This window comes from Cygnus olor, chromosome 4 (assembly GCF_009769625.2).
Source record: "Cygnus olor isolate bCygOlo1 chromosome 4, bCygOlo1.pri.v2, whole genome shotgun sequence".
Classification (NCBI taxonomy): Eukaryota; Metazoa; Chordata; class Aves; order Anseriformes; family Anatidae; genus Cygnus; species Cygnus olor.
The window spans coordinates 20,818,011-20,832,507 of NC_049172.1; the positions used below are offsets into that span (position 1 = coordinate 20,818,011).

General features: G+C 42.7%; 1 protein-coding gene across 1 annotated transcript in view; it reads left to right on the plus strand.

The window, feature by feature from the left end:
• Nucleotides 1-14,497, plus strand: part of ENPP6 (ectonucleotide pyrophosphatase/phosphodiesterase 6) — a 32,196-nt gene that overhangs the window by 13,671 nt on the left and 4,028 nt on the right. Inside the window, exons 3-7 of the mRNA XM_040554712.1 lie at nt 3,952-4,063; nt 7,093-7,234; nt 8,533-8,712; nt 11,123-11,260; nt 14,091-14,214. Of these exons, the coding sequence (XP_040410646.1) occupies nt 3,952-4,063; nt 7,093-7,234; nt 8,533-8,712; nt 11,123-11,260; nt 14,091-14,214 (696 nt within the window). The remainder of the gene's footprint in view (nt 1-3,951; nt 4,064-7,092; nt 7,235-8,532; nt 8,713-11,122; nt 11,261-14,090; nt 14,215-14,497) is intronic.

A 14,497-nucleotide genomic window follows, 5' to 3' on the forward strand; every position in this document is an offset into this window, starting at 1 on the left:
TCTTCTAAAAATTTATGAGAAGACCTGTTTCTACAGACTACAGACATTTTTAACTACTGAAGTAACTGCACTGAGTATGTATAATTATGTACTGAGTAGGTATAACAGTCTACAGAGGGCTACCAAAACCAAAAGAGCAGGATCACTTTCCCTTAAATGCCCTTACAGTTTACCAAGCTCCTACATGTTACCTTTTGAGTAGGGGGGTCCAGATGTAACAGGAGTAAACAGAAGTTGCTCCAAATGCAATAGTATTTATTTATTAAATTTTCCACATATGAGTTTTGAGACATTTTCTAATTCCATAGTAAGCATGTAATCCCTTCTAAAAATTCTAGATTTATTACTTTAAAGCTTTAATTCTTAAAAAGGCATTTGACTGGGGAAGTGATCCCCAGCACAAAATCTAGAAAATCTAACCCCCAGCGCAGAGGGACACAGAGCAGAAGGGGCGCTGGGTGTGAATACCCAGCCATCACTGCTGTATCTGTGAGCCCAGCACAAACACAGCAAAGCCCACGTGTGGGCAGAATTCAGCTGGGCTGTCCTAGCCCCAGGAGCAGAGGAGAAAAAATTACCACCGTGCTGGGTGTCCCAGCCACTGCTTGTGCTGAGAGCTCTCGTGGTAAGCACTTGGCTCGTAGGGACATTTTCCTGCTTTATTCATGACAGCACGGTCTCACTTCAGAGACGAACACAGTGGGTTTATCTGGTATTTTCTGCTCTTTGAGGCATTCCTGGGGGAAAAGTTACATATCCTCTGAATATTTGATTGCTTTGTAAAACACAATAGCTAATGCCATATTGGAGGTGCAATGCATGGTCTCACACCCAGGTTTCCTGTCTGAAGCATTGCCACCCCAGCAGATGCTGAAGCCCCAGAGGAGCGCAAGAGCCTCCTGGTGGTACCACAAAAGTCAAAGCTTTACAGCACTCAGCCTGGAGGGTGATGTAACCCCATACCCTCAAACGGTCTCATTTTTCAGCAGCATATGCAACAGCTTCAGCTGAAGTGCAGTGACATCTTTTCTAAATACTGCAATGAGAGAAAGGGGAAAAAAGCCTCCAAACCCAACCTTTTGCCATTTAAACACAACATTTTCCAGACCACGGAGCTAGTCTGGAAAGTTTTCAAACATTTTTGTTATGACATGGAGTGTCCAACTGTTAAATCAATGTTTAGAAATGCAATTTAAAGCTGGCAGAGGTTCAAGTCTCCATGTCAGATAGATAAAGAAGAATCTATATATCACTGCGAAAGAACTCCTTATTCCAGCTCCAGAAGTTAAGGTTTTTAAATAAAGGTTTAGTGTCATATAAAACTGTGCAGAAAGGTATTTAACGTTAAATCTCAGCAATACAGCTCATCTATTTGTACCACGAAAAAACTTAACATTCCCTTTGTCTGGCTTCAAATCCTTTCAAATATCCTTTCCCATTATATTTAAATGAGAAAATTTACCAGCTGTCCTGGCCTCTACCAGGACAAAATGTAATTTACTACAGGGTCTTCAGGGCCAGTATTTTGGAATTTTAACAAGCCTGAACATTGAAAATCCAATCTGAAGTCCTGCTCACTACAGGGAAAAACAAGCAAACAAACAAGCAAAACAACACACAAAGAAACAAACAACAACAAAAAAAAGCCAAAACAACAACAAAAAAACATGCAAACTCTTGATATCTAATTTAGGCAGCCTGAATTTTCAATGTTACTGTCGATGAACTGCATGCTTGAAGACCAACACTTAGTGGCCAAAAACCATTTCTAATTCTTGATGCTTCTATAGTCTTTTATTTCACACTCATCCCTTGACAATTTAGAAATAGTAAAGATAGAGATATCAGAGAAACTAAAATATCTCAGATCCCCAAGAGGTTGATGCTGTCAATGAAAATTATTTTTGAGTAATTCTGAGGAATGATATCTGAGAAAATTATAATCTGATGTCAGTATCTGAAGAGGAAAAAAAGAGGCAAAGTCATTATATTAGTCATTGGTTATGAGCAATCATCCACCCAAACTAAACTGCAAGGCATCGTTTCTCAATTTAGTTATGACTGGCCTTGTGTTTCCAAATGTGTCCTTACCAAAAGATGGCTTTGGAGCCAGTCTTTTCCCAGACTCAAGTGTCAGAGGACAATTTAGCCGTGAAGTTCCAGTTTGGTCCTGAAATACTAGCAAATACCACAGAGGAGTGCTACGTTGTCTCCAGCCTTGGAGGTGCCTAAAAGCTCATGTTTTGCTGCTGGTAGCACCCAGGACATCAAGCAGAAGAACGCATTTGAGCAACTGTGTCTTATGCTACTGACTGCAGGAATTTCATTGACTAAAATCCCAGCTAGGCAGATGTCATATGAGGCGTGAGACCACATTACATGGACCTGCTAATAGGCACGTGCTCAGCCAGAGCTGAAGATGTGTAAATTTATATGGTGAAAGGTTGTAATGGCCACTGCAGCAGAAGAAACTGGGCTAGAGGTAAATCCTTTAGAAATGAGTCACCTATCATTTCAGCATGTAAATTGTGTGTCTATCTTCAAGCTTGTCAGCTGCTTTGGCAGTATTCATAAGCATCAGATTCCCAAAAGTAGGCTGTCTGTGCAGTCACTGAAGGCCTATTTTCAGCAAATCTTGGCCTAAATAGAAAGAGCAAATAGGAGATGTTTGGTATCCTAAATTGGACAAAGCCAAAGTCATGATATTTCATGATATTTCATCTGTTGCAATACTACGTTACTCGTAATTGCCTATTGCAACTCCCGCTGCAATGCCAAGTCTCTTGGTCAGCTTATTTTGCAAGATGTTTGCTTTTCCCTGTATCCCAGTATTGCATCTCAGCAGTATGAGCTCACACAGGCTGAAATGCATGACACAGGCAAATTCTCTTTACTGAGTGTCCCAGTGATCAAACCACTGCAAAACACCTCTGAAAGTAGCTCTGCTTGCCCTACTGCCCTCTCTGGACTTATACCTCCTACGCAACCTTAATTCCTCTCAAGCAATGTCAGCTTCTGACAGTCCGTAATGCCTCTCTCTTCCAGCCCAAAGGAGAGGCAAAGCGACCCAAATGTTGGCATATTCAGGGTATTGCTTAGAATTGCCTTTTTGACCTGACTGTACTGCTGTATAGAGTCCATTTTCCGAAAGATCTCTTTTTTTTTTCCTTGTGCCCCAGCAACACAGCAGAAAATGCATAACTGTGATGGGAGGACTCTGGGGTTCTCTAAAGATAATTCGCATGAATCCAGTGTTTGTGAAAGCACTGTTCTTTTAAATATTAATGCTATTCAGCAGCACACAGTAACCAGAGAGCAAAAGGGCAGAAAACCACAAAAACAAGTTTTTGTGTGTTCAGGGCCATGTTCTCCTGTAGGATTTGTTGCCACAAATTTCTGGACTGTATTTTGCAAGGAAGGCTGCAAGTTACCAAGAGAGGTAATTGGTTTATACTGTTTTAACAAGACCTCCTGGGAAACAGATTTAATAGTGGAGTGCCAGAATCACATAATAAAATACAGTTTATAGAGGATATTATGATGTAAGATACAGTGTGTCTAAGTGGAAAGTATTTGCTGAACTTTGAGGGAACAATATCTAGATCTATTATGTTGGAAGTCTGGGGGTGAGGATACGTGGCCGCAGTAGTTAAGATCAAAACAACCAAGTGATTTAGGTGGAAAGGGTCTGCCATGAGGCCATCAGAGCTTTGTTCTGGGAAGGTCACACAGAGACCTCCTTTTAAAGAGGGAAATAAAAGGATCCAATGTTCACTTTGCTAAAAGCACTCATCCAAAATACCCCTCTCCCCTTTTCCATTCCCAACCACAAAGTTTCCAGCACGGAAGGTGTAAGGTAAGTCATGTCACAGGGGATTTACTGTGAACTTGGACCCCACACCGTGGGGTCTGTAATGAAATTGCAAAACTTAGCACATTTCTCATTTGTAGGTTGTGAGGTCGAAATCCTTGGAGTCAGACCAAGCTATTGCCGCGAATACTTCAGTGTCCCAACAGACAAAAACTTTGCAGATGCTATCAGTGATGCTCTCGAGTCTTTCCGGTACGTCATTAAAACTCTGCAGTGTGGTGTTTCCTTCCCCAAGGGTAAATATTTGGTTTTATTATCAGCCTTGCTGTAGGACAGTTTTCAGGATTGGCTCCCACATAGGAAGATGGGGTCCAAGACTGGTTCATAATACTGTCAAAGAAACACGCTCATATAGAGGAACAGGCACTTACATTAAGATTAGAGGGAAGTTTGTGTTCCTTTTTTCATGTGTAGATTACAACACTGAGGAGACAACCTAGCTTACTGTTTTTTCCTTGCTGTTTCAAAAAACTTCAATATCAGGCTGTGAGAATCTCTTAACTGACCTGCAATAGCAGACTTTGAAATGCTGAGATTCAGAGAGTACTCCTAGGAATTAAGAAATTTGGAAATTCAGCTCCAGTCCCTTGTTTACAAGACCAATGTTTTGGCTCCTTCTGCATTTTAGAACATCTTAGGTACAATGCTTTTGGAGCAGGCATTAATTCTGTACAAATATGAGTATTATGGGAATATATCTCTCTGATGTCTCCTAGAAAAACAGCGTGCTCTGTATCCAGTTTTCCAGCTGCACCATCTCTCATCCAAACGTTAACAAAGGGAGAGTTCCGAGTAGCTTGTAAAATCGGGGAAGATTAGGTTTGTTGAAACTACACCACCACGTGCGTAGCCTATGCCTTATCTTTGCTATAACTCAGCTTCCTCTTTTAAAACCTTTTTGGTTCCATCATTTATCCAGTTTAATCTGAAAAGTCTAGTATTCGGATGCTGAGTGTTGCTTGTCTCCAAAATGATGATGGAGCTGTTGGGGACATTGCTCCCAGTTGCACACGGGGTCCTGCTGCACAGATGCTCACAAATCACGGTGTCATTTACAGCATGGGGCTTAGAGAGAAGCTGTCTCATGTGAGATGTTTGATCCTGAAATGATTTAGCTTACATTTTAAGAAGGTTATCTGCATGTGACATGAGGAGCTCATATGTGCCATAGGAAGCTTTTGTGGAACTTCTGCAAAAGTTGTAACTCAGTGAATAAAGAAGGGAACGGGAAACCGAATACAGAAACCAGACCTGGTTTCTGGCAGAAACACAGAATTACCACAGAAAGATTTTTGGTTGGGTATCATTTGGGGACGGGTCAGGATATGCTTGAAGCTTCCTGCCTGGGTCTCTATGAAGGAAGATTCGTAAGGCTGCTCAGGAAGGGTTGCAGCTTTGTAACTGTGAACACAATTAAAAGCAAGGCACGAACTGCTAAAAGCTCCAGCCCTTCAAGCTGCTTTTTTGGGTAGCTGGAGTCCATTGAAAAAGTTTCAATAGCTAATTCACCCGGAGTCACAAGGCTGCTTGCTGCTGCCTTCAGTGAAAAGGGCAGGGACACACGAAAGTCAGTAGGGCAGCTCACAAGAAGTGAAAGCTGGAAATTTCAGGACGAGAGCAAATCCCTGTTACCATGATGTCTGCAGTAAACTTCAGCTACAGCCTTCCGAAGAGCCCAAACCCCACAGATCGTGCTGGAGCTGTGGGAGGCTCAGTCCCTGAACCATTTCCATTTGCACAGCATCCCCTCTTGAATTTCTGCCTGGCTCCCTTTCCTCTGAACTGAGCTCCCTGCCTGCAGCAGGTCAAGGAAGAGGAAAAAGGCATGATGATTATGAATATTTTTATCTGGATCAAATGATCTTCTAGTTACAGGTGAGAAGACAAAGCAGTCTAAGCAGAGAAATAACACAGGCACTGCAGCAGAAGAAAACTGCTTCAATAGGTTCAGTGAGAGTTTATGCAGCACAGAAGTTACAGGGTTAAATTTCAGAAACTAATTTGTCCCTAATATAGATGGAAAGTAACAATTAAAATGAAATGAAGGGGAAGGGAAGGGCATACCACTTGAATGGTTTTAAAGTCATGAGGAGTGAGAAGGAGCACTGCTCTGTGGTGACCAGTGGAGAAATTCCCACCAAGGCAGAGACATTCAGCTGCCTACAGGATGCCTCTTTAGAGGTCTTTAGCAAGCTCACAAGTAAAATGATAGGTCCTAATTTCATTCAGCCAGTTCCTCACCTCTGATTTTTGTCTTCTGTCTCGCTCCTTACCCAGACTACTAGCAAGTCTTTAGTAAGAGAAGCCAGACCTGTCAGAACACCACACAAACATCTTTTTGTAGGGATCTTGATCTGAATCAGCGCATATCTTATGGATGGCGCACCCTGGCACATATTAAGTACGGTAGAAAAAGACTGTTTGAACTTCATCAGCATGAATTTGTGCTTTTATCCACACGACTGCTCTCAGGAAGGTTTACAGTGAATTGTACAGTGGTCATGAAAATGTAATTAAGCACTGATGTATGTGCTACCCTTACTAATTGGGCTGAGGACATTCAGTGCAGAAATGTGTGACCAACTAACCCTGTTCAACTCTGAGATTACCCCGGTTTTCCTCTGTTCATTGGTCAGATGAAATAAAAACCCCGTCTAAAATCTCATCCCAATTCATAGCACACGGGTTTCTGCAAGGTTATGGAAGAGCCTGTCCTGAGTTGACCTGGGTAGTTTGGAAGGCCTCACACAGGAGAAAGCCAGAAGTGCCAAACCTTAATTAAACCACATTTTACTTGTAACTCCCACAATCCTTTTAATAAGGGGATTGACCTGTGGAAGAAGAAATCAGTATTTCTTCTGGCTCTTTCTTTGTCATTAAATGAATAGCCATCTTCATAAGTTGAAGATGTAGCAGAGGGCTCCCAGGCCAACCTGTGTTCACACATGACAGTCTCTACCTGGCACCTCCCATGTGAGTGTCAAGCAAACCCAGGTGCCTCTGGGTGGGAATAAGAAGCCCAGCCATCAACAGCAGGTAGAAAAGCAGAGGCTGGAAGCAGACAATGTTCCTCTGGGATATTTTTGGCTCTAAGTCCTAGTGAAGAGTGCACTGGTAACTCCATCAGCCAGGAGGGAAGGCTCCTAGGCCTGTACATCAGGGCTTCTAGGCCCATGTACATCAGACTCTCCCTCCCTTCCTCCCTTCCCTCCAACCTCCAGCAACGGCAGTGCCGAAATGGCCGCGGTGTACTACGAGCGCATCGACGTGGAAGGCCACCACTATGGCCCTTCGTCCGAGCAGCGGAAGAGTGCTTTGAAGGAGGTGGACAAAGCCTTGAGCAACATGATCAGCCAGATCAAGGTCAGTGATGTCAGAAAACCGAGCTCCTGGGTGCTGGGTTGGACGTGGTACATAGGGACATGGTTTAGTGGGTAATGGTGGTGGTAGGGGGACAGTTGGACCAGATGGTCTTGGAGGTCTTTTCCAACCTTAATGATTCTATGATTCTGGTTTTCCGTATGCTACAATCCTCACTACCTGTTCTGTAGTGGTCAAAGTACCAGCATCTGCTGTTCACTGTGCGCCTGTCATCTCAGAGCCCCGAAACGATGTGTGTCTCTTCCCCAAGTGCCAGTAATTTTGCCATTACAACAGTTTTTAGAGAGACCTTTTCAAAAATGGTAATTAATTGAGACCATAACAAAAGTGTTTGAAAAGTTCTAAAAACTGCTTTTTGTGGCACTACGAAGAGCCTATTTAATGCCTGTTAATTGGATGCATTGGCTGTAAATTTTTATTTCCTCAGAAAGAGAGGCTATTGATATCACGTGGAAGTTAAGACACCATTCCCCTGATTCTTATTTTCAGAGATGGCGTTATAATCCTCCTAGTGGATTATTACCCCAATAGCCCCAGGAAGCCATAAACCAATATATGTGTTGCTCTGTTTATAACCTGTGTTGCTGGCTGGAATTTATGGCAGGCGAATGAATCAAAACTACTTGTTTTGTAAGGTTTGTGGAATCAGGCAATTAACTTTTATGGTAGTTTTTATAGTACCACTCAGAACTCTGTATGTGAAACTTTGTTTTAAAAAACTCTATGCAAACAATTTTGCGGTGAGAAAGAGACGATATCAAGCCTTTGGGTAAATGTCAATTCTGTGAATATTTCTGCTCTCTTTTCACAATGATAAGTACACATTAGACTTTTCTACGTTCTTCAGTGAGGAGAGGAAAATATATTTCTACCTTCACTAAATCATAAGAGCTGTAATGCCAAGTGGCTGTGTTTGGGAGGGGAAGAGGGAAGGCCTTTGCCACGGGTGGTACCGTGACAAAGTTGCTCTTCCACAATCATTTTGCCCTACAGATAACAAGCAGTTGGATAAAATCCTGCCCAAGACCGAGCGGTACAACCAGTTTGTGGGGCTAGGATGTATCATCTGCTTACTTAGCAGGGAACTGGGTTTATTTTGCCAAATCTCTCCCTGGTGCTAACCTCTGAGACTCCCCCAGGGCAGCAAGTGAGAGCGGACAGCTGTTGTTACAAGTGGTGGCCGAGCTCACTGCAGGATATTTGCAGCCACGCTCCTTCTGGTGGACTTCCACTAAAATCAGAGGTCAAATGAGGCTTAAAATTTGCCACTCACTCCACAGAGCAAGGGCCTTCAGAATGATGTCAATGTCCTCCTCTTCTCTGACCACGGGATGACGGACATCTCGTGGACAGACAAAGTGATTGAGCTGAAGAACTACATCAATATGAGTGATACCATTCAAATGAAGGACCGGGGTCCTGTCGTCAGCCTTTGGCCAGTTCCAGAGAAGCACACAGAGGTAAGTACAGTTTATTAGTATTGATTTATTTCATGTTTTCTTGGATTTTATGACAATTGTTCCTTTTGTTTGGTTATAACGTCTAAATTCGGTTCTCAGAGATGTGTGCAGAAATCAACCTGGGGTTCTTCTCAGGAGCCACACGTTGATCCCATCACTTTGCATTCTTGTAACAAGGGTTTCTGAAGAGAATTCACAGCAGACAAATCAAAAGCATAATCTTTCACTATTATTTGGCATAGATACGTGCTTTCAACCCCCACCACTACGTGCTTTTGATAAATAGCTAGAAGATTTTAGCTCAAAATCCTTTTTTGAAATGTTAGATATATTAGTCAATTTATTGACTCATTAGCTGGGATTTTTAAATGATCTGGAAGAGGTCAGGCATTCTTATTCCAGTAAGCTTCCACAGAGTTTGAGGAATTAACTCAATTAGACCAGAATTACCAAAAAAGCCCATTTTTACAACATTCTCCTTTGAAGAATTCTGATGAATAAGCATGTTGGGTTAAATCCCTTATAAAAGCCCAAGGCTAGAACTGTAGGATTTTGAGGAGCAAATTAAAACAATACAGAAAGAAATATGGAAACCACTTGAAAAGAATGAAAATGCAACATCTGTAACTAATACACTAGTGAATTATAGTTGAACTAGAAACCAGTGCTTGAGAAGTCTTTTTTGCTGTCCTCAAAATAGAGATGAGTGGATGTACAAAACAGGCAGTCCACACTCCAGGTGATTTTATATATATATATATATATATATATATATATATTATATTTTAGCTAATTCCAGTACATCGTAGGACATATGATTCTTTGAAGGGAACACTTGCCAATTGCACCCAAAAAGGCTCTCTAGTAATTGTACAGCTGGGATATCGCAAACATTTTAAATTAGTGCCAGGACTGACAGTTGTCTTAGAGGCATGTGTAAGTCTATCACTCAAAGTTCCTGCAGCGTATTACAGAGTGTATATATGTCCTCCTCAGCCTTAACTCATCAATCTCTAGTTTTGTAGGCAAGACCGTCAAACAAGGACAAGTATAAATTGTCACTTCACACTGACATGTTTTTTTGTGGTTTTTTTTTGTTTTGTTTTGTTTTTTTGTTTTTTTCTGACAAAGCTCTTACGCACATGCTTCTCTTTCATTAAACAGCCTAATATCCCCAAGGAGAATAAAATGCAATGTCTCACATCATGGTTTTATTTTCTTCCTTCATTTCTTTTTAGGACTTCTTACTGGAGTGCTGCTACTTTAAGTAAAATTAAGTTAATTTTTCTTTTTCCCACGAGCCAGATTCCACTATTCTAATTCACTTTGAAAAGCCTTGTTCAGGAATTAGATCGTATCATAACGTAGTGGTATCAGATTTAAGAGTTATGCCATTTTGAAGCACCAGAAGTACTGGTGAAACACAATGACCACTTTCTAGTGGGAGGGTCGGGCTGAGTCCTGCCATCCCATCCTAATTCCTTATGGCGATCACATATAGGGCAGGGAGTTTCAGTGTTGGACGGATGCATACATGAAGCACCCCAGCTAGACAATGCAGATTGCATGTGTACAAATGCATCACATATGCAGGGCAGACTTCACTAAAAGGCTAGTGAAGAACCTTTCATTCTTGTTGCAGTCTTTGAAGAATCGAGCTACTGCTTCCTGAAGATTATTTGTATATAAGCAAAGAGTGTTTTAAGCTCTGGGGATTCCAATAGCGACCTTCTTTATGGCATAGGAACATCTTTAGGCATCTTAAATATTTTTCTGAATAATTGTGGCTTTAACCACATTTGTGTAATTGTATTCCAGATGGTATGATTAATATTAATAGGCCACCAGCACAGCATTGTGCACCTTCAAAGCTGCAGGCGTTGACTGATTAATCTCACAGCATCCTTGTAAAGCAGATAAGTAAGCACTACCAATCCCTTTGATAGGGATAGAGAGGTTAGGTATAAGAATCCAAGGCAAGGTGATATTAATTGTTCACTCGAGCACAAGGAGGGAAGAAGAGAATATCCCTTTTCCTCATCTGTCCACTTCATGCCTTTGAGCACCCTTCTTTTCACCACTTAGTTTATGGTTTCCCTTGGTTTCATTTTCTGTGCCTGTATGTCTATATAATCACATGCATACATTCGTGAGTGCTTGTGCTGTAAGTGTGTATAATACCTAAGGTCATGGTTTTCTCTGTGCTTATGTCCCAAGTTTTCAGAACATCCAAAAACCGGTAAGGAGATTTTTTTCACCTTACGACTGGCAAAGTCACAGATTAAATGTACTGGTGATTACCCATTACAGGGGATTAGCCATTTAAAAAAATCAGGTGTATCTACGGACCCATAGGTGTGCACATGCTCCTTATAGCCATATGGTGTCCTAACATTTGTTTTCTTTGCAGATATATCAAAAATTGAAAGCTGCAGAACACATGGATGTTTATAACATACAGGATATTCCAGAGAGGTTTTTCTACAAAAAAGGAAAATTTGTTTCTCCTCTAACCCTTGTTGCTGAGAAGGGATGGTTCATAGTAGAGGTAAAGTACAGAAGCAAAAGACATTAATGTGAAAAGGTGCAATGCATGAACACAGAAAGAAGAATGTATAATTTTGTGCTAGACATTGAGTCAAAGTATTACATCATTTACTTGTGCTGACTGCAGTGCTCACATCAAATGTTTGTGTGCTTGAAAGATCCTAAAGACATGACACCTGTGCTGAAGCTAGAAAAAGTTAAGAAGTTAAGATGGTTCCTTAAAAAGTACTTTTTGTATTTTCCATTATGGTCATGTTGATTTACTCCTCTTCCCCCTGCCAATTTACCATCCTCTCAGTTCTGCTCTTGACAGATGTGAAATGATTGCTCCCGTTTCAAGATCTTACTGTCCCTCCATTCAGCAGTACTTCTACTACTTTTCTTTCTGCCTGGCTTCCCACCCACCAGACTTTATTCTAAAAACACCATTTCCCCCAGGCCTTCCATTCACAAAACGAGTCAGACTGTGGGTTTACTCCTCAGAGATACCCAGTGCGCACATGGCAATTCTGAGAGCCTGTTAGGCAGACAATCAATTAGACTTGCATATTAAGAGATTTGCATACCAACTTATTATTATACCTTATTATTATTATTGTCATCATCATGATTTTGTACTTGTATCTCTGCTGACCATCTCCACATTGCAGACATCAATCGCATCCCAGCACAGCTCAGAGGTTACGTTGTCAGCTACACGGTGACAGAGCCAAGGAGTCCTGTTCTTTATCTTTTAATGTCCCAGCATGGTCATCAGGCCATATTGCCTTACAGTTCATGGGAACTCAGCTGAGCATCTTCCTGCACCACCCTCAGAGGTGTTGTTCACCTGGCTTTGCTCAAGATGGTCCACACTGCCACGTTTCTCGCTAACTAACCTGACTTTAGGACAGGGATTTCCACAGTTAAATAAAAATACATATCTAAAAAAGCCCAATTGTTTTGGGGTACAGATGGATGAGCACCACACCTCTGGTTAAAATACATACAAAAAAGCCACAGTTAAGATTCAGACTAGTAAAGAAAGCATCGGAAACATTTTTGCTGAAATTTTTTTGAAAAACTATAACTAAATTCTTTTGTACAGTATGAAATTCAACACAGAACATTTTTACATATTCTGTAAAAAATGCTCTTTAAAAAATCATTGAAACTCTGACAAACCTTAATAACAGTGCAGCAAACACTGCTGCTACAGTAATTATTTCTGTCTCTCAGCCCATTCCTTCCCATTGTTTCTGATTTTCAAGAATGTCCTCTCATTAATTCTGTCAGATTTTCCTTATCCTCAGTACGTTTTCATTATCCATGAATGGGATGTGAAAATGAAAGTTTCCTGTCATATTTTTTAAGCAATAATTGAGCCTTCTATTATACTCCCTGCCCAAGCCATTGCAGAGAGGATATTCAGCTCTTCGCTATCACCCTCACGGGATGTTTTAACTCTCTGTTGGCTAGTTGATAGATATAAGCTGTTTGATTCATTTCTTCTTAATATTCTTTGCCTTTTTTTTTTTGAAAGGCAAAGGGGACGTATCTGGAAAGGTGTTCTATTCCAGCAGGGCTGGGGGAGCAAAAGCCCATCTGTGTGTCGGTGCCTGGACCACAGGAGCTGGGCCCTCCCTGCCCCTGGGCCCACCACGAGCCAGGGTGCCCCATGGCAGGGGTGGCAATTCCCAGGTCGGAGCTGCTGCTCCTGGTCACCTCCAGTGACGGGCAGCAGCAGGGGCTGAGGCTGTGCTGGAATAACCCAAAATCACTCCCAGTCGCAGCCACTCCTGCTTCATTCATCTCTGAGGAGCAGCGCTACCCAAACATGATGAGTTCTCAGGAACCACACCAAGCAGAGCACCACGTACGGAGGTGCTATGGTAGGACGAGGGAAATGAGTCTGTTTTCTCCTTGGCTTGCTCTGAGTGCTGTCAGGGAAATAGATGGAGACAAGGAAAGAGATTTAATTTGTCAGCTAAAATTGTTCAATTATCTGCTACATCTGCTGACTATTACACACAAAGAAAGGCAAGGGATACTCCAGGGGTTCCCATGGAAAGCAGACGAAAGAGCTGCACTTCGCAGCTGTAATCACTGCCATCCTCGGTGCTCCTGTGCACGGGCAATGTCCTTCTCTGGCAGAGGAGGAAAACAAAATCAGACAATGACTCAATGCTCCAGGCAGGGGTGGTGGCACCATTTGCCCCAGGGTGGGATGCAGGAGACTCTGCCGGGGCATCTTCTGTGCTTCTGTGATGGAGCGGGAAGCCCAGACCTGGCTTCAGGAAACTGCAGCTCCTGCTCTGTAACCATTGGAGAAATTAACACCAGGGGGTTAACGAACTGTCAACTGATGTTCGTTGTCTTAGTGAGTGAGATTCTTGCCATAGTTTTAGGGATATCCGGAGTGTCGCCTGGGCTGCCATCCCGTGGGACAAGCTAAACTCACAGAATGGGTTGGTGCGGGATTTTGAAAGGACCTTAAGGATCATTTCTTCCACAGGGGCAGGAAATGACACCGTTACAGCTAGTCTGTCAGGAGCTATTAATATGCAGCAGGACAGACTAAGGAAGGAAATTAAAAGTATGGCTTAGGAGTGTAATTTGGGTAAAGAAAAACAAGAATTATGATGACAAATTGTTAGAGGAGGAAGACAAAACTTGGCCACGCCAGAGACAGGGGGAAGGAAGGGAGCAAAGGGAGCACCTTGGACCTGAGCCCACGTTCTCTGGAAGGAACCTCCTTGCTTTAACCCCGTGGGGTGGTGCAGCACGTGGTGGCACATGGTGGCAGAGGGTGGCACGCCATGGTACTAACGTGCCCTGCTGTTGTTTACCAGAGCAGGGACAAGCTGCCCTTCTGGGAGAACGGCACGGGGAAGAGGGAGGCCTGGCAGAACGGCTGGCATGGCTACGACAACGAGCTCATGGAGATGAGAGGCATCTTCCTCGCGTATGGTCCAGGTACGATGCCACCATCCCCGTCCCCACCAGGGGCACAAGTGGGGCTGCCCCAGCCGGGTGTCCCAGTCCTGGCACTCACTGTGGCACCCGGGGCATCCCACTCCTCCCATGGCCCCACGGCCCCTGCCCCAGCACCCCTGCAGCCCCTGGCACATCAGGACCTGGGTGGCACTCAAAGATTGCACCCAAAAATTATAAATAGGTGTCAGGATTTCCTCATCCTGGTTGGCACTGGAAAGATTTCTATCTGTATCTCTATTTTATAGCTGAACAAACAAGGCAG